This window comes from Schistocerca piceifrons, chromosome 2, assembly GCF_021461385.2.
Source record: "Schistocerca piceifrons isolate TAMUIC-IGC-003096 chromosome 2, iqSchPice1.1, whole genome shotgun sequence".
In the NCBI taxonomy this organism is placed as follows: domain Eukaryota; kingdom Metazoa; phylum Arthropoda; class Insecta; order Orthoptera; family Acrididae; genus Schistocerca; species Schistocerca piceifrons.
This window is the reverse complement of record NC_060139.1, coordinates 1,037,322,892-1,037,350,061: the sequence shown is the minus strand read 5'-3', so window position 1 is coordinate 1,037,350,061 and position 27,170 is coordinate 1,037,322,892. Positions and strand designations below refer to the sequence as shown.

The 27,170-nt window shown below is 46.7% G+C and overlaps 1 protein-coding gene across 1 annotated transcript in view; it reads left to right on the top strand.

The window, feature by feature from the left end:
- Window positions 1-1,178: 1,178 nt before the first annotated feature.
- LOC124777986 (facilitated trehalose transporter Tret1-like) overlaps window positions 1,179-27,170 on the top strand; it is a 33,111-nt gene continuing 7,119 nt past the window's right edge. The window contains exons 1-2 of the mRNA XM_047253553.1: window positions 1,179-1,503; window positions 13,978-14,475. Coding sequence (XP_047109509.1) covers window positions 1,441-1,503; window positions 13,978-14,475 — 561 coding nt within the window. The 5' untranslated portion in view covers window positions 1,179-1,440. The remainder of the gene's footprint in view (window positions 1,504-13,977; window positions 14,476-27,170) is intronic.

Below are 27,170 nucleotides of genomic sequence, written 5' to 3'. Positions count from 1 at the left end.
ACACATACACCCCTCCCCCCCCCCCCCCCCCCCACACACACACATTTTCGTAATACTCGTCACGGCGTAACAGCGGCTACATTCCTGATGAGGATTCCCGTTGTACTGCTTCAACGACAGAAGTCGCGGAAAGAATACTGAAGATTGTTTCATCTCATATTTCGGTGTAAAAGAGGCCGCGAAAGAATTTGTTGTTGTACACCATGGAAATCACACACACACACACACACACACACACACACACACACACACACACCTTTATGCAGTCAAAACAGTGACACACTGGCGTTATGTGGCACCAAAACCACGCGAAACGTAACCGTTAATTGCTGAATACTGAGGGGAGAAATCATTAAGTGGTATATAAATCCAGTACTTGGAATACTCACTGTTGGCCACATCCTACACGCGCCATATAAAACTTTGCTACCTAGGAGAAACAACGCAACCGACAGTAAACGTCAGGAATAGACGCCACAAAGTTTGCTGTGTGCAATACGAGAGTCAGGAAGTGACCGGGAAAAACTGCGGATTGCGTGCAACGGCCAGTCCGTTGAGTGTGGGAGAGTACTACGAAACACATCCACTCCCTGGCACGGTTCTCACCTGAATGACCAAAGGTACGGGCACGCGGCGGTGCGCCCGTGGAGGGGGTAGCGGGCTCGCGATTGGCAGAGACCAACCGACGTCACACGGCTTCGCGGGCGGGAGCACCCCGGATCGGCTTCTGCGCGGTCAGTCACATAAGCAAACCCTTACGGGGGTCAATTGTGTGCCTCGGTGGCTCTTGCCCTCGCGAAACCATCGCTGAATCGTGGGTCCTGGGACGCGCCTCTCGGACGCAGCGAGACAATGGACAGAAAAGGGACGCAAAGAAAAAGAAAAAAAAATGCTGACACGTCGCTAATTGTCCAATCGGCGACGCCGGCTCGTAGACGCCCGCCGTCGGAAGCGGCGGAAGAAGCGAGTGGGGGAGGGGGGAGAGGGGGGGGGGGAGAGAGAGAGAGTGAGAGAGAGAGAGAGAGAGAGAGAGAGAGAGAGAGAAGGAAAGGGGAGGGGGGGAGAGAGAGGGAGGCGAGGAGGCGGGGAGAGGTGGGGGACCGCGGCTGAAAAACGAAGAGTTGCACCGAAAGGAGTACTATATATAAACACAACCTTACTACCCGACGCAAGTTCGTACTTGGCGGAGTATCTTTGCGCGAAAGAGTGTTACTACCACCAGCAGTGCATTCTTAGCAGCTGTCAGTGAAGAGTCATAGAAGATCGCCAAATAAAACGGTTTTCGTCATTGGGCCATTGATTCAATGTGTTTACCGTGACAGACAACAGGGGACTACTTTTGTTGACGTATCGGTATCTGTGTGATTATACTGTCCTCTTTTGATATTGGACCTTGTTTTTTGAACTTTACTTGTGTCTGGGACTTCATCAACAATCATCATGGAGAGCCTTTATCAGCGCCTATTCACCTCGCCCCGGAAGCAGAGGTTCACAACGTATACGGTGAGTTAGTCTCCATTGTGTCCTTACGTAATTATTACGATTTCAGGCCCTTTTTTTTACTGTACTTAGTAGTATTGACAGTGTCAAGGCTGTTCCCCTGTACCCTCACCCCTCAACGTCTGCTAGGGTATTGTTAGAAACAATAACGACAGCAGTCTAACTCCTCTTTAATCTCAGTCGTCATCTATCAGCATTAAAATAATAATCAATTTATTATGGCACTGCGACAGGCTGTCTTAAAAATATTTCATTTCGTGTAAATAATTTTGTATTTTTATTCCTGTGCAGTGTCCTCATTGTCATGACTGGCCACAGTCGCAATCTGTTATGCATACAGATACGAAGTCCTGTGGACGCAAAGTAAGAATAAGGCGTTTCGAAAATTCTAAAACTACTGATTCACACATTCTTCGTACGCTGGTTCAGTTCATTAACATGAAATAACTTTCTCGCATCGCGTAAATGGTTGCAAGCTATTAACTGATTTGAAAAGTGAAACATATGGAACGTTAAGACATTACTTTCATTGCAGCGAGGGATGTAATTGCCACACTCGTATCAATGCTTTGCAATATTATTCAAGAAATAGGAAGAAATTTAGTGACAAAGCGGTTGTGGAACACGAGGGCCAGAACCCAAGTTCCGAGGGTTGACTGTCACGTAACGAAATGCCTTCTGGCAGTATTGTGAACTGTCCTGAAATATCAAACTTGTCAAACTCACTGCGTCCAGCTAACGACAGCCACGTAAATGCATTAGTTAAAACAAATCTCTTTCCGGTTTTCAAAATACAGAATACCTGTCACGTATCGCTAAAAGCTCAAACACTGCGAGAGGCTTGGACGCATCGCGTTCCTAAGACAGCAGACCGTAAGTGTGTTTGCCTTCTGAAAACACGAATGTCTTACGAGGTTACACACAAGTAAATGGGTGTGTACACACTAGTTGAGAGGTGTGTGCGGTTATGCGCTGAATACTCAGCAGCCATGGGAGGAGCATCGATCGTCCTGCGTGCTCGCTCTAGAAAATTCCACGCAGCTGTCAGCCAAAGAGCTGCTCGCGCTACAGCTGAGAGAGTTGCCATGACAATAAACTACGACAATACACATCAATGTATCAGCATTATCTTTTCCCTCCCATTCTAACGCCCACCTCTAACCCAGTTGGCTTGTAAATACATGGGTAGAGTAGTGGTTAGTAAGAGCAATATGTTAGGTAACACACTTTCCGAATTCTACAGCATCTTTATCAACTACCGCCACAGCAAGATCGCCACCGCGATCAGCGTGGTTAAAAACTAATTGTAGAATGTAGTTAAGATTCTTTTCTTTCCCAATGAAAACTCAGTTACGTACTGATATCGGCGCAATATTTGTTCGCCGGTTCCGAGAGTTTGAACGGGGCGCTGAGCGACGGCTGCTGGGAGGGCGATCGCAGCGCTATCTAGTAACGGTTACGTCAACTGGACCAGCAACGCAAGCGCCAGAACCATCTACCGGGCAATGCCTCACTTGTGGACAGTACTGGATCGGAACGTCGTTTCCGTGGCGGTGCAATTATCTCGAATGCGCTGGAATGAATCTGAAAAGAAGAGCCCATATAATTACGGTAGCATATTGCTGTAGCCCTCTAGAAGAATAAAGCAAATAATAGCATATTCATTAGTGTTCCAGTACCCCGCGAAACTTCCTAAGTCTTTCGTATTTACCTGCAGTACGAAAGCCATGTCTAATTATATAATTTTAGAGCAACAATGTATTATCATTGCTTACACTGATGTCTTTAACGAAATTGAAATTTTCCAATACTGTAGATCAGCACAAAATTGTGTTGTCAAACACAAAGTTGTTTCTGCTTCAGTTTACTTTCTCATCAGTTCCAAACTTTAGCACAAACACTTTGCGGCTCTGCGTGGAAAAGCCACAAAAATACTCGTCTTAATATTAAACAGAAAACTCAACTTTTTGAGCATCTTAAGTAGTTATGAAAATGCCCTTTCAGTGACTGCAAGAAGCCACTCTGAAATTCAATGTATAATTCATAGAAACACTTTCAGCAGTTTCCGTAAGTCGTCATCCTGAACATTCTTGCACAGTTATTCTAGTTAGGACTTGGTGGTGAGTCCCACGTGAATTACTCTTTCCACGAATTCAATCAGCCAAACACAATACTCTCTGAAAAAGTGATGAATCAAGAACATGAAATGCATTTCGTAAATACCACTTCTGTTTTTAGAATATTAGGGAGGTATTAAACAACGAGGGGAGGGAAGGACGAGGGAGGGAGGGGAGAGAGAGATAGGCGAAAAGACAGTAAAGAAAGATGTGGAAGAATATTATCTACGAAATACCTATATATTATGAGGTGTTCTTGATATGCCATGGAACAGGTACTGAATCAAGAAAGTTAATTAGCAATACTGCATCTTCTAGGTGGTCTCCTCGATGAAACATATGTACGCAAGAGTTCAGAAAATTTAACGTTTATAATGACGAATTACTTTATATGATTATTGATAAGAGCTATTATTTATAAGCGTAGGCTTCCGCAGCCATTGTCATAGTAAATAATTTTTTGGGTTTGTGTCCGCGTTGCGAATATGTATAACTACAGACGTTTCGGTCACTATTGCAGGTGATCTTTTCCACTTGCAACAGTGACTGAAATGTCGGTAGTTTCACATACTGAATGTGCGTTCACAAACCCAGAAAAAATTTATTGACGATAGCTATTATTATTACTACTACTACTACTACTACTACTACTACAATAGTAGTAGTAGTAGTAGTAGTAGTAGTAGTAGTAGTAGTAGCAGCAGCAGTAGTAGTTGTTATAGTGGGGGTAGTTCAAAGAAAGTGACTTTGATCTGGCAAAATGTATGGTGAAATTACGAATAACATGACTACATAAAAAATTTGAGCGTCATCTATCCGTAACTAAAGATTTTTATCGATGAATGGTTCCACTGGACTGAATATGTTATATTCAATGCCCATATCGTTAACATATGTTGTTCCTGTTTGAACTGTACCCGGCCTTTAATTTAATGCTTCGGTTTGGAAAACGCCACAGCGATGTAAACAAATAAAGAAAATAGCTTTACTGCTTGGTAGCTGATTTTTAATTTTGTTAAAGAGTTACCATACTGCCAAAAACACAACTTGTCATTCGTTGACAGTATGGTAACAGCCTTAGAAATACAGAACCTTGCTAGTCGGAGGAACCAGCTGCACAGAATTCCTTACATCGGGTCGCACAGCTCAGACAGGCCATCCCCAGAAAAGAAGAAAAGCAACATGGCCTTCCGGCGTCTTTCCGCTTTAATTAGTTGCGCTCGCCGATCGTCATCGTCCTCTCCCCGTTAAGCTCGTCAGCTGTCTCCTCGCATGCGGGGAATCCACAGAAGAGGAGAAGAATCGATACGGGCCAAATTAGTCTTGACGCTAATCACGGAGCATCGCAGCGAGACAACAGAGGAAAAGTACCCGCTGTCACTAGACAGACACGTCAACCCCTGCCGGCGTCTGCTTGCCGGGTCGCCTACCACCCAGGGGCAAGATCGGGCCGCTTGCACTGGACGAGCAGTCCGTTTACTTTTATGCCTATTCCCGGCGTTACTCAGTCTGTACACTGAGCTAGCAGTAAGGGAAAGAAAGGGAAATGTAAGACAGGAAAAATATTTCAGAGGGAAGAAATATGTTTTGCATTTGCCGGCGGCATTGTAATTCTGACAGAGGCACAAAAGATTTGGAAGAGCAGTTTAATCGCATGGATAGTGTCTCGGAAAAGAAGTCATAAAATGGACATCAACAAAGACTAACGGTGAACGTCTAATTAATGAGGTCGATCAGTCCCGTCCGTGATCACTCCTTTCCAGAAGAAAAATCTGAGGGGTTGTATAGAGAAACAGCCACGGGACCAGTAGTAGCCAAACAACCTGTATTCCGACTTTTGACATCTGTAGTTTCAAGTCCAAAGTTGCGTCATCGTCGCTACAAGTATTCTGTGTGGGATGCCGCTAGAACTCTCCGTGGCGACATAAAGTCGCTTTGAAGTCAGTCTCTCCAACAAAAGTAACGTAAAAAACCTTAAACCAATGTATAATACAGATCGCCTTAGTGTGTCTAAGCATGTCTGAAGCCTGTTCTCACTAGTATTTAGGGTCTGAGTACGTTATTTTCTTCGCTAGACGGTTGAAATTTCCCCATCCAGCAATCAGTCATACCTCGAAAACTACGAAACTCACTAAAATACTTTTTCTTCCTTGATTACCAAAACATTTCGCTCAGTGATGGACCTTTCCGAGGTTAAATGTCGAATAGTATTCTTTATGTATAAGCTTCGGAAGATAGCTTTTTGTCAATATTTAACACTTAACACGTATGACATTTAAAGTTTCCGTCTTTTACAAAAATTACGCAAAAATTCTCAAATTCACGTATGGTGTAGACGTGCGTAGTGTCCCCCCGACGCACCACTTTCGGCCAGTTTAATCGCATTATCGCGCGAAACTAAACGTTTTTCGAACGTCCTACTGCAACGACTCACTGATAATTGGCAGGCATAATGCTTTGCGCAGCTGTAGTGGCAAGACACTGGTGGACTAGTGGTGGGAGCAAACCCACCGACTAGCTGAAGAGAAATGAGCGAATTGGCTGGGTCGTTGTTCGGTCGCTTAGAACAAGTCTTTCTATTTGATGCCACCTCGGCGACTTGCGTGTCGAGGAAATCATTAGGACGACAGGAACACCCCGTCCCCGAGCGAAGAAAACCAACTAGCCGGCCGGAAATCGAACCCTGGACCCCGTGATCTACAGGCATCGACGCTATTTTTTTTATAACAACAGCTGCGGACACCCTCTACTTTTCAAAACTTTAAAATTTAAATACTACTACATTGGAGAATTTTTCCCATGCTGCATGGGTGAAGATGACTTGCCTTACTTCGCAGCAGTACAAAATACCTCAGACACAAAGCATTCTCTCACATTTCCAGTATTTTGCACCCGTGCCGGCGCCCAGGTAGCAGCGGTGCCTTGTGACGTAAGGCAGGTCAGCGGGCGGCGCGACGCCCGGCAGACTGGCCGGCTGGCGTGTGACGTCACAACCACGCAGCTCCGCCGTGCACGAGAGATGACCCGCTGACCCCGACGCCGATACCGACGGACGGACGTCAGGGATTTTTTGGAAAAACAGCAGATGCGCGCGCGATCGCGTCATCCCGGATACCGCGCGGCGGGACGATCTCAAACTCTACAATAACTGATTGCCTGCACCTCTTGACGACAAAGGGTAGAGCGGGTAATTTTTTCCCCATGAAATACGCTCTACGAATGGTGAATTAACTCTTTCCTACACGACAGAAAACCATCATTTCCAGAGTCACATTTAACAAGAACTCCAAATGCTGCTTGCAGCACGAGTCTACAGCCAGTATGAATTTTTTTTAAAGGTTCATCACTTTCCACTTATGTTTATAGAAGTTGCCATGCTACTGTTGCAGTTTCCGCGTTGCGCCCTTGCCAAGCATAAGTTTTCGGTATGTGTGTGTGTGTGTGTGTGTGTGTGTGTGTGTGTGTGTGTGTGTGTGTGAAGTCTTATGGGACTTAACTGCTAAGGTCATCAGTCCATAAACTTACACACTACTTAAGCTAAATTATCCTAAGGACAAACACACACACACACACACACACACACACACACACACACACACACACACACACACACACACGCCCGAGGGAGGACTCGAACCTCCGCCAGGACCAGCCGCACAGTCCATGACTGAGCGCCTGAGACCGCTCGCCTAATCCGCACGGCAAATTTTCGGTATACCGCCGGACATCTGGAATTAGAAGTAATGGTATACTTCTTGGAAGGCATCATTAATGTATCCATGACAATGTTTTAGCTCTCAAAAAAGGAAAGGTAAAGTTATACAGCTATCAGCCGAAAATGACGCCCTTGGAACAACCCCAAATAGGCTGTCTAGCCTACATACTGTAAAAGCTCCCCAAGTACATGTAAAACGAAATAATTACAAAAAAATACGTTTACGACAAAACTCTGCCATCTGGTACGAGAATGGATTTACAAGTCGTTCATGTTTTCATACGGCCAGACACTCCTTCACCTATCCCATGAATGTGTTGTTTTAATATTGCGAGGCAAAGAGGTGTAGAAGAAGACGGTATTGTTTAACGTTTCGCTGACACTGAGGTCGTTCATTGTAGGCAGAGGACTCACTCAGTATACTCAATCTCAGCAAACAACCCAAATCGTAATCGCCGCATCGGTCGATATTTCAATTTCGCTCTTCCTGCATACGAACTTAGTGACCATAGCCCTAGTCAACTTTACTAGTTTACGCATGCACTTCTTGTATACGACGGAGACACTTTTTTGTACAATACGGAGGGAGGCGGTAGGAGAAGCGGGCCTATATTTTCCAGATTTCTCACACGAAAGAGTTTTATGCCGCGTAACTATACTGACTGACAAAAATTCGTGTCAACTCAACCTTCGACCATAAAAACTTTAAAATATGCAGACAACGGGCTCTTATCGATCGAGAACGTGTCGAAATACAGACTGTGCGACACAGGGTGAAACGTCATGATTTACGCACGAGCGGCTCGCGAACTGTCTCCTCGCACAAAAATCGAATATTTTGATCAGCTGTGAGTCAGCGGGTCACGGTAAGGCTGCCAGGTATTTATAGGGTAATCAGCGGCCACATCGCTATCCACCGTAAATAGACGGGCGGCTACGCACGCACCGCAAGGTCGACACTGAGCAACGGGGGAGGCTTCTCAAGAAAAACAACACTCAGTTGGACCAACCAATACGGACTCGCCTACATGCGTAGGAGCACCTTCTCTAAAGGTTCTATGATCTGCGGCAATAAACCACAGTTTTACTTCCACATGCACGGTCGATAATATAAGGAGGCGCATTTATTATCAACGCTTTATTTATCCTCTGTGCACGCTGCTTTTGTAAAATTTGTCCACAGTCGCCTTCCATTTTAAACCGCATTATGAAAATGAACGAATAATGCCGTAATATTCAGTAATCTGACACAGAGTGATCAAGGGGAAAGACACATTCGACGTTGTAAAGGGGAGAAGCTTTGAATTAAAAACCAGTTGTATCTGTTTCCTAAGGAAACCGTCCCCCTGTCATTAGATAAGGACTTCTGATCAAGGCGATGACCCTCGCCAGCAGGACACAACCAAACAACCCTTTGACTGTGTCTTCCTTCCTGCCACAGAACAAATATAACTTGTCTCGATTCGGCGAACCTTCTCCGTGGGAAAAACTTCAGTTTCTCTACATGCACTCCCTAGAATTAATAAGATGTACAATGGACATATTTTTAGTGAACACTCTCGGAAGTACTAATTTTACAGAGAAATGAGTTTTTCACAGGTAGAACAATTTTACAGTACTTAATTGCAAGCTGCAGTGTTATACGGAGTTACCTTCTGCGTAACTTCTGCAATTCATAGACACACACAGCAAACTAACAATATGTGAGTGACCTTTTCCAATTACATTTTCTTCCCCGAACATCTTCCAGAAGTCTTTCAAACAATAAACTGTTAAGTTACTACACGTGACACATATCACGAAACGCACAATATTATTAAATACTCATTCATGCTGTTAACATGTGGTGTACTTCACCGATGCCAGCATGAAGTCCTTTCACAGCTTTTGAAGTAATACTCTTCATAGCTTTTACTGAGGACAGCACCTACAACAGGAAAGGTACCAAACGCGATTGAACCCTCATTGCGTAGAGGCTGTAGTTCAAGCAGGTGGTGGTTCTGTGACGTGCTGAGGGTGTTTTTTTCCGTAATATGACTTGGTCCCACTCATTCAGGTAAACGTGAAAATGAAGCACGGTGCATACCTCAAGCGTTGCCCTTTCTTATACATCTTCATGACGCGTCCACTGTGGGCACTGCCGTCTTCCAAGACAACACATGGTCCAATAAATCACCTGATCTTAATCTCATAGAAAATGTCGTACTCCAGCAGCGCGTGAAACTTAACTGTAAACATGTCAGCAATTTGGTAGTTCTGTGGGATGTAATGATCAATGACTGGCTTCGGCTGAACATGGCATACCTGACGAAAGTCGACAGTCTTCCTGACCGAATCGAAGCGATTACCAGGGGCCGACCGCGGTGGCCGTGCGGTTCTAGGCGCTTCAGTCCGGAACCGTGAGACTGCTACGGTCGCAGGTTCGAATCCTGCCTCGGGCATGGATGTGTGTGATGTCCTTAGGTTAGTTAGGTTTAAGTAGTTATAAGTTCTAAGGGACTGATGACCTCAGATGTTAAGTCCCATAGTGCTCAGAGCCATTTGATTACCAGGGCTCGTAAGAGCACAGATATCGATACCGCTACGAGGTATCGAAGCTTACCATTATCCATCTAGGCTGAGCCCACGGTCTTAGGTGACGTGGTGATACTCATTCAGCTCGGGAATGGGGTGAGCTTTCGGCGCCTGCAGAAAAGGTGGGTAGTTAAGTCTCCGAGATCGGCATATGGCTGTGCTGGGGGCGCTATCATCTGCTGGCGCAAATAGGGGAGGAAGTTTATTATGGTTAATATGGCCCAAACAAATCAGTATATTTTTCTTTATGGACTTTCTAATCGACAAAGGGACATTTTTTATGAACTCAAGGTGTGGTAACTCCAGAGTTACTCATTAGCTGTTTAGTTACAAGATAAGCTTCTATCATAATCCTTTCACTGGTTTAGTTATACTGAAGGGCGAAGCAGTCGATTAGAAGGACACCTGCCGTACAGGCACAAAGTGATGGAAGTTGTTACAGAGATAAGTACCGGGTGATCAAAAAGTCAGTATAAATTTGAAAACTTAATAAACCACGGAATAATGTAGACAGAGAGGTAAAAATTGACACACATGCTTGGAATGACATGGGGTTTTATTAGAACAAAAAAAATCCCATATTGCTAGACGCGTGAAAGATCTCTTGCGAGCGTCGTTTGGTGATGATCGTGTGCTCAGCCGCCACTTTCGTCATGCTCGATCTTCCAGGTCCCCAGATCTCAGTCCGTGCGATTATTGGCTTTGGGGTTACCTGAAGTCGCAAGTGTATCGAGATCGACTAACATCTCTAGGGGTGCTAAAAGACAACATGCCTCACCATAACTCCGGACATGCTTTACAGTGCTTTCACAACATTATTCCTCGATTACAGCTATTGTTGAGGAATGATGGTGGAAATATTGAGCATTTCCTGTAAAGAACATCATCTTTGCTTTGTCTTACTTTGTTATGCTAATTATTGCTATTCTGATCAGATGAAGCGCCATGTGTCGGACATTTTTTGAGCTTTCGTATTTTTTTGGTTCTAATAAAACCCAATGTCATTCCAAGTACGTGTGTCAATTTGTACCTCTGTATCTACATTATTCCGTGATTTATTCAGTTTTCAAATTTATACTCACTTTTTGATCACCCGGTATACCTCGGGAGTGAGCTTTCCGGAAATGCTGTCTACAAATATTCCGATGTCGAATCAACGCGACAGCCAACAGACCAAGCAAATGAACAGTTTAATAAAATCGATCAAAGTACCAGTCAACTTGTTGGCTACATAGTAAGCCTCAAGTCTCCTGAGGTGCGCCTGTTACATTTTTTTTCGTACCGCCACAGGATGACATCTGTCACTTTCCGGCCACGTGCTCCTCTCGCAGTTGCCTTGTGCGTCATCTAGAATCTGTCGAAACTTGCAGCTATAGCGCTGCAGGGGTAAACAAGCGTCACTGCGATCACGCACCCTCCATGCGGCGCCCTTGACCATTCCAGTAGGCGAGCAAAGATTACGGCAGTCCGCGGAAATATATCCCTGAAATCACGCCCCCCGCCTTACGTCCCCACACACGCCACGAGGCTGCAATAACGCAAATGCGCATCCCTCCCCCCCTCCTCCTCCTCCTCCTCCTCCTCCTCAAATTTCGCGCCGTTCACAAATCTCGCGGACAAAGTTACTCACGACAGTCGATAACTGCAAGGGAAAGCCTAGAGAACACCAAAAAAAAAGACCAAGTGCCAAGTGTTTACGCACATCTGAGGAGGCCGGTAGGTCTCCGGGGTTAGGCGATAAGCCAGCGGGTACAAGAAGGGCCCCGAGGCGCCCGGGTCTGCACTAGCAGCCGAGACAGCGAACGCACCGCACACCACGCCACGCTACCACCACAGCGACGCGGCGACCGTCTAGCCGCGCCCGCAACCGCCCTCTAGCAACATTGATTGCAGGTAACGTCCCTGTGTGCATCTCTTCTTTCCCTCTGTTTCGCCACTTCTTTGATTCGGAAACGTGAAGCGCGAAGCCAGATTTCTAGGCACCGTACGACAAGTTATGTTCACTATAGACGAATTGTAATTGACCAGTAATGAAGGTGTAAAATGCTACCTGTGGCTTTTGAGTTTTACACGATGTATTGCAGCCTTAACTAATTTCCGAGACATTGCAGGCCCTCAGATTGAGGTGTTACAGCAACATTAATTCTCGAACCATGTGCGGCTAAGGACTAAGATCGTGCTGATTGCACTGCCTCGGGATATCCATAACAACCTGATTCAAGCAGTGCACATTTTGCCAGCTTACACACACACACACACACACACACACACACACACACACACACACAATTATTTAGATGCATTTGGTTTCACAGAAAGCAAACACACTATTGTGTGTGTGTGTGTGTGTGTGTGTGTGTGTGTGTGTTTGTAAGCTGGCGAAACGTACGGTGCAGCAACGAATTTCTTCTGCCACTTCTCAACAATAACAGCCGGCCGGAGTGGCCGTGCGGTTCTAGGCGCTGCAGTGTGGAACCGAGCGACCGCTACAGTCGCAGGTTCGAATCCTGCCTCGGGCATGGATGTGTGTGATGTCCTTAGGTTAGTTAGGTTTGATTAGTTCTAAGTTCTAGGCGACTAATGACCTCAGAAGTTAAGTCGCATAGTGCTCAGAGCCATTTGAGCCAACCATAACAGGGGGCGTCGGCTTGCAGAGCAAGAATGCTGTTAGTTAGGATTCCTGCTTTTGTAATTAGCGAATACATTTCGCTATTCTGCTGTGTCATTCTCTTTAAAATGGAGTGTGGTACGCTTACCTACGCACACATTTCGTTCTCTGCAAACCGTGCAGTACAGAATAATGACGCATGTTGGAAGTAGCATACAGGACGTCAATACGAGGCTAGGAACTATTGCAGATAAAGAGAGGCAATTAATCAACAAGAACGTGCGTCACAAATTTCAAACCCTTGTGTGCCCGCTGGCCACGCTACGACCTTATGACACCATTACGTCCGTGATGGCGATATAGGCAGCGGACTAGCGCACAAACAAGGTCTTCTAGAACGGTCGGGGTTGAACATCGGCAGATAAGCCACGACACACAATTCCGTCAGCGTGATGAAAACATTGCTCGTACATTTCGGCTCCAATTCACACAAGCGGTCACACACGATAATTACCGGTCCCCATGTATTAGCAAGTCATCAGATGATTCGGATACCTTACCTAATAATCTTCACATCGTCTTGATAACTGAGCTATTTATTACGAGTAGAGAAATACTGTAGTGGTACCGTCTTGTAGATATTCGCTTTGTGAACGTAGCTCTTCGCAGCGACATTCTTAGATACATGCTCCACGGATATCAAGTAACTTACAGGAATGCAACCGTCTGAGTTCATCGATAAGGTTCGGTATTTCGACAGGTGATCATCCTGCCATTTTCAAGCCAAAATTGCAGCGAATAAGCGCTGTGCAGTTGAATTTCAAACCTCGGTTTGCACAGCAATTTGGGAATTGGTCTACAAATCACCGTTTTAAATTCACTTACACAGCACTTACTTGCTGCAGTCTTGCCATGGAAATGACCTGTCAAAATACCGGCGGTTGTCACCACCAACATCCGTCTGCATTCCCCTAAACTGCCTGAACATTGTTTAACCCGCGAGAAACTCAGGTCTCCCTTCAAGGATTACTTGCCGCATCACATTTTTATGCGGATCTAGGCTTTCGACGATTTCTTCCGTCTTCGTCCTTAGGCGTAATCTGTAGGCTGTGTGGTGCTTTATTTAGTTGGTCTAATTTTTGTCCTGGAGGCGTCAGGGAGCCATAGAACTTCCATGACAAAATGCGGCCAAGTAAATAAAACACAATACGGAGTCCAGATTATTCCTGGCGATGAAGACGGAGCAAGTCGTCGTAAGCCTGACGCAGCATACAAATGTGACGCGACAAGAAGTCCTTGATCAAAGATATGCAGTTTGTCTGCCGTGGCAGGAAGAAAGTGATTGATTGTCGCGTGAAGGTGTCTATAGGTACGACGGCTCCAGTGACGCAGCCGGTGGGAGCCAAAGAGTCGTAAGCGTTTGCCGAATCGCCTCGCCACTAACGGGTCCCGTCTTGTTTCAGAGCTCATCCGAGGCGCTCCTGAAGCGCGGCGGCAGCCCACCATCGACGGCGGCTTCATCGCGGCTGACCGTACTCACCAACTCTGGCATCAGCATCGTGTCGCTCGACCAGCGCCAGAAGAAGAACCAGCGCCCCAACCAGCACGAACTGCAGCAGCTGACGCATCAGCAGCAGCAGCAGGATCAGCTACAGCAGCAGCAGCAGCAGCAAGAGCAAGAACAGCAGCAGCTGGAGCTCCAGCAGCAACAGGAACGCAAACGGCAACAGTACAAGGACGAGAGCATGGCGACCCAGAGGGAACTGAACCTGCTGCTGGCGGCGGAATTGGCGCCAGTGGCGTCGCAGGAGGATAAGAAGCTGGCGGCGTCGCAGGAGGCGCACGTGATCGCGTGCAGCCGACTGTCTGGCCTTTCGGGGCTGGTCGACACCAAGCAGATCGACACGGTCGAGGATGGTGACGTCCCCGCGAGGGTGGGCCGCGGGCGCCTCTGGACACAGGTAGGAGAGGCGCAGCCTTCCCCACCGGTCCCCACACGCTGGTCAGTCTCTAGGTTGAGCGTACTGTTCCACTGGTGACCGATGATTGATGTCCCACACAAAAACTGAGAGAATAAATGTCCCAGAAACGTATTAAAATAGTCGCAACCCCACAGTTCGACCAATGTTTTCAGGGAAGTTTCCGTTGGTCATCAGGCGGAAATCCTCTCCCAAACATTCCCAGTTGGGATTCCATCTGCCTCAGTCCCAGCTAGGCAGAACATTTGGATAAAAAGGACGAATAAACTTCTTTATTTCCGCCTATGATCACAAAATGTTACGTCCTCAGACAACCGGTTTCGGTCAGCAATGACTATCTTCAGATCTGTTTTAAATACATGTCCTAATATAATGGAGCTGACTGTGTATTTATCTTTTGACGATGCCTCTATGGCTCCATTACATCAGGACATGTTTTTAAAACATATCTGAAGACGGTCATTGCTGCCCGAAATCGGTAGTCTGACGACCTAACATTCTGTGATCGTAAACGGAAATAAAGAAGTTTATTCTATACTTTCTGGATCGCTGTTCGCTTCGCGACCATGTCGCAGCTTGGGAAAACGGACGAAGTCCTACAACAGCCGCCCTGCTATCACGACGTGGCGATGTAAAAAAAAAATGTTTAATTTAAATAGATAATCCCTTGATTACATCAGGCAAATATTTCGCACTTAGCTCGTTACGATTCTAAGGAGTCTTCATCAGAAATAACAACCTTGTTTCCGAAGTAACTCCAGTGGACTTTACCAATTTAAGACAGACTAGCGTGTCGTTCGATCGCGATTAGTGATTACCTGCAGCAGGTTGTGTGTGTGTGTGTGTGTGTGTGTGTGTGTGTGTGTGTTTTCAGAAGTGAACGACCTCAGCTTCTGTGATTATTTCTAATAGTTTCACTGCAACAGCCGCACAGTGTGACAAGTTTTAAGGGTTGACTGCTGTGGCATCAGCGTGCGATTACACCAATATTACCGCCCTCCTCCCCTGAGCACGAAGACTGTTTCGTGACATAAGGCTCAGATAATTATTCGAGACTGATTTGGTTGGTAAACTATCAGATGACTCCTCCAAGAGCAGACAGGTTGTTTTCTGTCATTACTTCATGTGACTTAAGTTTCTTATCTCAAAGTGGTTGGGATTACAACTTTGTCTGCCATTCGGTTTTGCCTTTATGCTCTGTATGAAGAAGACAAGCGTGTACGGCACATTCGACAGGCCCAAATCGAGAAAAGCTGAGTGGTGTTCAAAGGAACGAAGAGCTGACATTTTTTCCTCCAGCTTTCATCAAAGTATTTCCACACCTGCGTTTCATTGTTTTTATTCTTACCTCCGCGACGAGTTTCAGAGTTGCAGCCCCGTTTTCAAGTTCTGTTATTTGTCATCCTTGTACTCAGACATGTTGTCATTCTGGAACTGGCATCGACAATGACCGCAGCAAAAAGAAAACCACCTTGCTGCGGCCAGTGATGGTGCCAAGCTCCAGCTTGGCTGATTACAAGGTTGAGCATCTGAGAAACGGGCTGCAACCCTGAAACGAATCACAGAGCTAGGAATGTAAAGAAAAACAATTAAATGTAGCTGTGGAACTGATATTTCCCGAGAAAACTGTTCATCATCTTGGGACCCACATAATAATAATTCTGCGAGGCTAAACGCCCTGGTGCAAGTCTCAATTGGATGCTACTAGCCTACACTGGTAACCCTATCGAGGGATTGGGGCCTGCAGTTTAACGCGGAATCCGAACCGCCTGTCATTCCTGGCGAATCTTCACATCGTTGAGAGGTGAAGGCTAGGTTCAAGAGAGAGTGTTTCGACCGGAATTCGATTACGCGGCCTTTCGGTTCCCAGACACGCACTTCTGCGATAGACTACCAGGACCGACCATTTAGGACGTGCAAAGAAAATATTCGTAAAATGAGGGAGAAGATCGTGGAGAAGCTGAAAGCCTTGACCTAGAAAAGATCTCGCCCTAAAACAAGAGCTATAGGGCAGTGGTGATCACTGTTCAGACGTAGGGCCGAGACAACGTCCGGTCGTGACAATGGCCTCGGGCCGTTGCTGGGCGACGGCGATCGGTTGGAGGTGGACGGTGGACGGAGGACGACGCGAATGACGACCGCCGCCGGACGCCCCGCCGCCCCCGGCCATGACGGAAGCTGCGACCCCGCCGGCTGAGGGCCCGCCGCCGTGGCCGGACTTGCGGGTCACCCCCCGGTCCTCACCATCCGCTCTCTCCGGCCTCTTCCGCACCTCACCGGACGGCACGCGCGTCGTTGACTTGCCCACCGTAGGGTAAAATTCTCATTTTGCGCCTTACTTACACCGACGGAAGTGCAAAGCGTTACACCGTCAAGCACCAGTCCGAACCGATGTCCGTAATCAACATCAGGTGTTATCGCAAAGACACGAATACACTCTTGCATTAGTTGTAGCCGACATCCTCCGAGTGTCGTCTTCAGGATGCCATTCCTGCAACACGTGCTGTGTAAGTTCATGAATTGCCGGTGGACACATCCTTATCATCGCTTTGCTGACATTCTCAAACCAAAGGACAGGGGAGGCCAAAAAAAAAAGGGGGCGTATATTACTCAAGGCGTTCGTGGCGTGGGCTGCTGAAATACATCATATAGTACCTTGGCCAAGAAGGGTTTGTTAACGAGGGTTTTCCTAATCAGGTATGTTTTCATATCCAGCACATTTCTACACCATGACTGAAGCGTTGCGGAGGTGTGGCTCTCAAGAACAGCTGTCATCTGTAAAAAAAAATGTCAAATTACTGCTTTGAGCTGCAATGTTCTCATCCGTCTATTCGCCAGAGCCAGTCGTACAGGTAGGTAGGTAGTTAGTGTTTAACGTCCCGTCGACAACGAGGTCATTAGAGACGGAGCGCAAGCTCGGGTTAGGGAAGGATTGGGAAGGAAATCGGCCGTGCCCTTTCAAAGGAACCATCCCGGCATTTGCCTGAAACGATTTGGGGAAATCACGGAAAACCTAAATCAGGATGGTTGGAGACGGGATTGAACCGTCGTCCTCCAGAATGCGAGTCCAGTGTCAGTCGTACAGAATTAGGGTCTTGTAGTGGTGCACTTCTTATAGGAGGACCGCTGTATTCAGTTCTGCCCCATTGTTGCCGTGGGTCCTCCTCATACCACCGGTTCTACAGTAATTGTACTGCAGCTGGTGATGTCTAACGGTACGATACTCACGTGTCTCTCAAGTTAATGATTCGACCTTTTTCGAAGCCAGAAAGACAGCAATAAGGTGCATGCTCTTTGGGCATGAAAAATTCTAGCCATCATATGCTCACACCCTGCTTCATCCGGAGTTATTGATCCTTCAGTACTGAAAAGTACGCACGCGTAAGGATGAAATTTTAATCACCATATCCCACAGGCATGGAATTGCTGGAGTATCAGTTTGGTAGCATTAGATCACGGTGTTCATGGTATAACACTTTCCATTTCCGTCAGTGTAATTAGCTCCAATAAAAAGTCTAGTTACAGAGATCTTTAACACTAAAAATATGCAACACATACTGTGTCGCCAATCTGAAGTAAAATATTCGCGTTTGCTGTCTTCATCGCAGTACAGCAGACACTACAGCTCAGTTTGCGAATTGAAACTGTGCAGTTGGAATGATGGTGCCTCAAATTCCCGATCTTTTAACACTTACCGCCCCTCGTTCACGACAGCACAAATGTCCTACCACCACTAGCCAAAACGGTTCAGCAACTGGAATGCAGTGTTTTTGCCTCCCTTACATCCTGCTGGGGTATGCAAAAAAGAAGTATGCTCCTCGAATTAAACTACATGAAAGGTTTCGTTCTGTCACAAACGATCAGTGAGGCAAATCACACACACACACGCAAACAGTGCTTTATGGGCGGTGGACCACGAGAAAAGCGGTAAACATGCGCTGTCTGCTCGTGGTCACGTTGCCAGTCGCTGTAAACAGGCGTCGTAAGCAGTCGCCGATGCTCCGTGACGAAGACTGACACGGCCACAGATTTCGCGACCGACTTGGGGGTCAATCGCTGGCCGCGCCTTCGGCGCCACGCCCACTTAAGAGGCGGGAGGCACAGATTGGATGAGAGTTCAACTGCGCCGCAGCCCGCTGTCACAACGGGACAGTTACCCGTAACAATTTAATTGTCAGATGTGGCGACATCCCCTCTTGTCCAGTAGCGGAGCATCTTGTGCCAGCCAACTTGTGCACCAAACATTCGACTAGTGTGATAACCGGGAGCCTGCCATCGAACAAAAGGAAATAAAGACTTCCCTAGCACCAGTACTACCATTTCATTTATGGGCATATTTCCCTAACCCATTTCGTTGAATGACCTCTCCTTGTTACTTAAGCTTTTTGACCTTTCCTGTCGAATCAGTGGCTGTGTGTATAAAAATTCTGACGGTTTTTATGTTAGTAATAAGTTTGGCTCTTTCTGCAGAGATTCTTAAACATACCCGACTGGAAATCTGTTCCAAGAGATCGATTTGCATTTCTGATAGATTTTCAGATAGTTCAGAAAAATCGTCTAAAAATGTCAGACAGTTTACTTCAACACATCCTTTCGTCCTAGTTTTATTGGTGATACTTGGTATTCTTTTAAAAATGGTTCAAATGGCTCTGAGCACTATGGGACTTAAAATCTGAGGTCATCAGTCCCCTAGAACTTATAACTACTTAAACCTAACCAACCTAAGGACATCACACACATCCATGCCCGAGGCAAGGTTCGAACCTGCGTCCGTAGCGGTCGCGCGGTTCCAAACTGTAGCGCATAGAACCTCTCTGCCACTCTAGCCGGCTAGTATTATTTTACTTTTTCATTCCAGAATATACTGTTATCTCTATTTTAGTAGATAAAGACAGACTAGACTACACTGGTGCTATCAGCAGATTGTTCCGTGTTAGTTCGGCTGACACGAGTTGTTAGGACATTGTAGCAGTACCCGACGCTTAGCGTGTCAGGGGCGTACCAGAATTGTCCAGTTGGCGGAGGAAAATGCCGCATTAATTGTTTTAAACGGTGTGTGTATCAACTGCCCGCAAATGAAACCTCTCGCTCCGTGTCTTTCGTCGCCACTGTCGTTTTACGGCTTTCTATCTCTCCAGCAAGTGTCAGTGTAGTGGAGAACAGGACAGCAGATACAGGCGTTCAAGAGTGAAGTCGAATTCACCTGAACGCCTCTTTTGTCAACATTTTCGGCGAAATGTTGTGACGCCCGCAAAGAAACAGGGGAGTCGGGCAGCTTTGAGAGCGCTATACAAGAACCCGCACGGCGTCTGGTGTTGACGTAGGGGTATCTCGACCCGGGGCACGCGAGCGGCGACCACAATGGAGACCGGAAGGCTGCGCCACAATGTAAGAGCTCGCCTCTGAATGCCGACAAGCAGCAGGAAGCTTAGAGCGCAGCGCGTCAACAACGATTGGCGTGACAACGGCCAGCTGGTGGCAGGTCTGCTCCTTTGGCAGCCCGTCGTTGTGCTCCTGACTAACACCTGTCTGTTGCAATCGGCGGAACTAGCGTCTCCCCCCACTTCTCCTCTCCCTCACACACACACACACACACACACACACACACACACACACACACAGGCGCGCGCGCTGTTCGCTTAGGCATAGCCGGTTACTGAATTCAGCGTCTTGTTTGCGTCGGACACTAAATTCGCTGTTGACTCTCCAGATGTCAAATCCCCCATCACCAGAGAGGCTGCCATCCCATATACTACACGGTTCCCTCTACTGTACCTCATCGTATCTAGCATCGGCACTTTCCCATCACAAACAAGAAATTTGCTTCACTTGTTGGATAATCATATCAGACAATTACTAGTTTTTTGAGAGGGAGTTTTGTAACCCGTTAACAAAGGATATACAGCTGGTTTTGTTCTGATGTGTGATTATTGACCACATTCGAAAAACAACATACCACTCCGGTACCCAAATTCTAAACAAGTTGGGTTACTTTCAGATCGTGTGCACTGGCCACAGCACACACAAATTTCGAAACTTCACATACTTTTAACTAGGGCAAAAATTGCACGATCGGGATCTCACAGCCATCTCAAGTGAAGACAGAAACTGTTCCTCTGACGTCACTCCAGATTCGTTATCCAACTGGGTTAGTGTTTCTCTCTCTCTCTCTCTCTCTCTCTCTCTCTCTCTCTCTCTCTTTCTGGAAATCTTCCGGGACGGAGCGGAGGAAGACGCTATATAGTACCTGGAAGAGGCTCACACGGCCCACTTTGGCTGATGCGCCGTCTCTATCACGACCCAACTGCCGTTCGGCAACACAAGAGCGGAAGGCGAAAGGCTCGTCGAACGTGGCACACGAGTCCTTCCTGGGCCGTCTTCCGGTGTGGCGACTGGCGTGGGTAGAGGTGAACGCGCCGCCGTAACCGTTAAAAATGCTAATGCGGTTTTTTTCGGCCGAACGGCACTAGAAGTAGGAAGGTCTGGGCAGAAAAGCTAGCTCTCTCTCTCTCTCTCTCTCTCTCTCTCTCTCTCTCTCTCTCTCTGGTGACCGGACCCTGTGATATACCGGTACACGGCCTTCCGTACGTGGCAGCGCGCATGTGCGATGCAGGCGACCCTTCGCCGCCAAGGCGGTCGCGCCTGTCACGCGGCGAATAGCAAAGCACTACTCGAGGCCCTTTGGTGGTCACCGTTTCGCAGAACACCCGCAACTTCCCGCACTGCGGGGCGCATTGAAAATTCCCCTATCCGTGAAAGAAAGGCCCGAGTTTTTAGCCAAGATAAGGTGTTGAAGCTCTGCTGCTAAAGTGCAATTCAGTCATAACTCTTACTTCAGCCATGTTAACAGCAGTTGAGCTCCGTAACTGTGGACTAAATTATTTTAGCGAAATATACCAACCAAGCACTTTACAGAGGTATAATTTTGTGTCCGGCCGCATTTCGCACTTTATCTTCAACTGGCTCAGCAAAATTCATATTTTCGCCAATGCAATGCTTTTATCGATTGTATTCTGTATATGCTGAGGTGACAAAAGTAATAGGATACCGATAGGCATATATACAAATGGTGGTAGTATCGCGTACACAAGATGTAAAAGGGCAATGCACTGGCGGCGCCGTTGTTTGTACTCACGTGATTCACGTGAAAATTTTTCCGAGCTGATTATGGCCGCGCAGCGGGAATTAACAACTTTAAATGGCGAATGGTAGTTGGAGCTAGACGCATGGGACATTACATTTCAGAAATCGCCACGGAACTCAATATTCCGACTTCGACAGTGTCAAGAGTGTACAGAGACTAGCAAATTTCAGGCATTACCTCTCACCTAGGACAGAGTGCAGCAGCGTTTGCGTACAGTTGTCAGTGCTGACAGACAAGCAACACTGCGTGAAATAACCGCAGAAAACAATGCGGGGCGTGCGACGAACGTATCCGTTTCCGTTAGGACTGCGGCGAAATTAGGAGCTAATGGGCTGTGGCAGCAACCGACCGATGCAAGTGTTTTTTTCTAAAATCACGACGTGCCTGCAGCACCCTTCCCGGTCTCGTAGCCGTATCGATTGGACACTAGACAACTGGGACACCGTGGCCTAGTCAGATGAGACCCGATTACAGCTGGTAAGAGCTGATGGCAGGGTTCCAGTGTGGCGCGGACCCCACGAACCCATGGACCCAAGCTGTCAACAAGGCAGTGTACAAGCTCCTGGCGGTTCCATCATGGTGTGGACTGTGTTTACACGAAATTGACTGGGTCCTCTCGCCCAGCTGAACCGACCATTGACTGGAAATGGTTATGTTTTGCTACTTCGAGACCATTTGTAGCCAAACAATTTTTATGGACAGCAATGTGCCATGTCACCGAGCCACAATTGTTGGCAACTGCCTGGAGGAACATTCTGGGCAATTCGAGCAGATGATTTGGCCACCAAGGTCGCCCGACACCGGCAACATTTTTTTGCAGTTGTGGACTGCTACAGTGGCAGTATGGCTCAGTGTTTTTGCAGGGTGTCTTCCAACGACTTGTTGAGTCCATGCCACATCTAGTTGCTGCACTACACCGGATAAATGGAGGTCCGACACGTTATTAGGAGGTACCCTATGATTTTTGTCACCTCAGTGTAACGACGAAAGGGTATGGTAGCCTGAGGCGTCACATCTACCATAACAAAATTTCGACAAATGATGAAAAAGCAGAGAGACTAGGAGGGGACACAAGAGAAACTGTAGATGGGAGGGAGGAGGAGAAGGCTCCCGTTCTGATTGATAGGGGGGTGGGGTGAGGGGGGGGCGGTGACGTAGCCACGAGACGACGCAACGGGGCAATTGAAATAAACGCTCGGACAAAAGGGCGTCACAATTGGACAGCAAAGTAGCCTGGCTGTGGGCACGTCGCGGCGACGTCGAAGTCGACGCCGGCAATGATTGGCGGGGAAAGAGGGGAGGGGGAGCGCACGGGTCAGGAAGGAAGAAAGGAGGGAGGGAGGGAGGACAGGACGCGAGGAGCGATACGATGCGATGCGTGCGTCTGAAACAAAAGCGGCGGCACGCAAGGTGAGCCGAGTTAAGCGGGGACAGCGGTAATATAAGTGTGGCCCGGCCGGCGGCCGATCCTCAGTGTGTCTCGCGACTCAGCCGCTCACCGCCCGTTTGCTGCGAACTCACTTGCGCGAGTGCTGCGGGAACGCGTTCGACGACCCCGCCTGAGACAGTGCGTGTGCTCCTCGGGACCCGCCGAGCGTCCCTATCGTCTCCGGGGGAACAGCCGACAACGAACGACGCGCCAAGATGGTCAAGATGTTGATGCGGGCCGACACGCACATTAACATTAATGTGCCGCAGACCGGCCCAAAACCGAAGTGCACCTGGTCACAGGTAGACGCCGCCACCCGTTTACTCTGCATGAATCCACCCTCAATGTGTGTGATTATAAACCGATCTACGCTAGACTTTGGAATAGGTCTCTCAAGATTCTGATATGAAATTCGCTTTGTAATGTCTCAGGATTAGTGCATTGGGGGTATGAAAGTTAACTGCTTGATATATTGAAGCAACACTTGATTTCTTATTCTCTAGGTATTCTGGACTAATATCTCATGCTATACTCTCACTCACTGCCCAGCCTTATACCAGGCGAGCTGGTTCCCAACTGGGAACAATTAGAAGGGAATTGCCTTAAAATCGTGGGAAACCTCCCGAAAACCTTGTTTAGAAACGGATGTCATGAAAACTATTTTCAATTTAACTGTGGCACTATACGTTACAGACACCCAGTATGAAAGCTTAGTGTATGTATAGGTACTGGGTCATTTTTGATTCCATAAGGAACTGCCGTGCACAGTCATCGTAAACTATAAGGAAAGAGACACAGCAATCAGTCGCGAATCTTTTTTTCTGTTTGTTCGTTTTTTACCCTTGCATGTCGATATTTCTGCTATAAATAGCGATCTTTAGTGCATTTTAGTTACAATCGAACAAACTCGCGGTGGTACATGTCACCATAGTATCTTACTGGTGTATAGGCAGTTTTTCCTTCTTTACACCAGTAAAATCTAATGGTGACATGTACCACCGCGAGTTTGTTGGACTGTAACTCAAATGCACTGAAGATGGCTGTCGACAGCCGAAACCTAGATATGCAAGAACGATAAAAAGCGATGGGATTGCGGCTAATTGCTGGGTGCCTCTCCTCCCTTAGGTACCAGATGGTTATAATTAAAGTGCAGCAACTCACAGAGGTCCAGTGCGGACTTGTAATTATCGTATGTCAGCGAACTCGGTAGATATTCTAATACGTTAATGCGGAACTGATTTACGCTGGAAAAAATTAGTTCCTATTTTGGCCACCAAGTGCAAATCAGGCGCTGTGAATGCAAGGAAGGCGTAAGGAAACGTTACCACATGTAATGTATTAGGAACGGGAAGTAGGAAGAATAGGTCAAAAAGTGAGAGTGTCATAATGCTGACTGTATCATTAATCGCCGCTTGCACAATTTGTTCAATATCAGCACTGGAAATGACGACGAAATTCTGCACAGCGCGAGATTTGCAGCTGGTGGCGGTAATTGGAACTAATTTTTTTCAGCTGAAATCGGTTCAGCATTAACGCATTAGCATATGTACCTAGTTTCGTTGCCACACGATAATTACAGCCCACACTGGTTCTCCGTGAGCTGCACTATAATTGTAACCACCCGGTATAAGAAGGTACATGTAAATCGCCAGTGAATTGTTCGACATGGGCAGTGCACCTGGAAACATGTAGGTATTATCGATTATTGAAATCAGATCTTTCTGTTCTGTCAGTAGAACGGCGCGATTCCACGCGGTGTCCTAGCAATTGGATAGATTTTCGTGCAGCATTTTGTCCGTAGTGGCCACAATAATGTTTGAAACAAAATAGTATGAATCTCAGGTACTAATTCTAGGCTACTTGTGGGGATTCGCTACTTCACTGGCTTGTTCATTAATAATAGTGTTTACTCAATTAAGTAGTCTTGATATTGCCCAGGCGTTATTCTTTTGAAGCCCTGATGGCGACGCGAAATTTTATCCTGGGGCCTGTACACTTGGTACCTTACCGCATTAGCTGCATGGCTTCGAGCCTATCTAGGTGACAGAAATGCCACCATACGTCAATTCTGAGTGGCACATACCTGTCCATAAGTCGTCAAAGCTTTCGAACCAAACAGGCAGTTAACTGTGCACAACGGAAACGGGTTTTATAACTTATCAAAATGCTCTGCCCCTTCTTTGTTTAAGTTCTTAGTGTCGCTGACTGGAATCTTGGGACGTGCCTTATGACGTCTAGGAAAACACACGGACTTTAGTGACACTGAATAATTTACGAGTAATGTCTTTCAAACGCTGTATGTTCTGTGCTTTTTGTTTATCTCACTTGACTCGTCACAAAACTGTAGGGTATTAATAATTACCGAAATGCCCACCTCTAAGCAAGATTTCCGGATTTCAGTGCACGAAGTACAGCCAACTTTTGTTGAAGCTCAATTTAAAAAAAATTAAAAAAAGAAGTCCTTTTCTTCGGTGGCCGAATGATGCACGTGTCATCAGAAGACTGTGGCTCATGTTTGCCAAGTTCGCGTTCCTTTAGAATTCTGTGTAAGAAGGGGTGGTAATAAGGGAAAAAGAAAAGAAAAACTGTATCAACGGAATCGTCTCACCCCTAGAAAGCTCAATGCTGACTTCTGAAATGGCGTAAGACTCCTGGGCCGCGCAGAGAACCAGCGGCTGTTGGCGCCTCGGATGATTAGAAATTCATTCGGCTGTGCTCTTAACGAGCACGCCTTGTTTTGTGGCTGAGACTGTACAGCCTCGATACGGCAGTCAGGCCATTACAGATGAAGCAACACTCTAGGAAAGAACTGTTTCGTTAAAAAAAAATTACTCCCGTGGAACTTTCCCAGTCAACGCACTGAGACCACCGGCAACTCGTTAGTTGACACAGCCCGCGCGCTTGTCGCTTCGGCGAGGAGCAGGAACACGGCTCGAAATCAACTGTATAGGGATAAATCATTCTGCTACAAACTGAACGAATAGTAACCAGTAGGTGCTAGTCCACCTCTCTCGCAAGTATTCATACTTCCCAACAATTTGAAATTCTTAAGAAGACAGACAGACATTGGTCCGCCTTATACTGACTCATTATACGGTAAACGAACTCGTACCAGAAAAAGTGCTGCAAATAAGGTCAACAAATTTCCAGATCTCACTGGGTTCCGCAACGTTTCATATTATTCAGGGTTCTACAGTAAATTCGTTTCAAAGTTTACACATTGGCACGTGTTATCACGTACAGGGTGTTCCACGGTGTTCAATAAATATTAGAACAAGATGCAGGGTGGAAAATTCGGGTACATACTTCTGCATTATCTGGTTTTCACTGGATTCTGATTTACGACTAATGTCGTCCACGCACAACAATGCAATAGATTGTATCACATAAAAGTTGCGAGTAGACCTGTAACGACCATTTCTCCCGAAAAATTTAATCCGCTATTAATTGTTAATATGTACATAACCAAAACACAAACATTAATATTTCACAGGTAGTCTCTAGGTAATTTTTGTAATGAAACATTATATATACACCATTCCATAGCTATTGACATTTAAAGATTAAAGTGCATACTAATTAATATATGGTCAGCTCTAAATTGTCCGCTATATCATTTGCTCCAACGATATTGTTTCCACGGGAAGATCTGGCGACCGTCGTTCAAATGTCAGCGCAGATACCCTGCTATTGTATTCTCAACCGCAATGTGATTTCCGGTAGACTGTCTCAGCATACTATCGAAGCGGCCCTCCCCCCTACCCCTTTACCACGCTTTGTTCGGCGCAGATCCTGGCCGCTGCTCCTTACCAGGAACCTACGTGACCGGCGGCATGCGCCTAATCCGTAAGGACATCAATTACAACCGCGGATACAGAACCCAAATACGGCCGAGTGGCCAACTCCACGCCCATACTTAATGACCGGGCGACGAACTCTTGACCGGACGGTAATCCGGCTTGACGTCAACTGAGAAAACGAGCCCTATAGGTAAAGCTGCTAACAACGGCACGTATCCGCTGACTTACTATTCCAACGTGACCACGATTGGGAATACTCTTTATTGAGGTGGTGATCTAATAGTCGGGAAGGTGATACGCACTC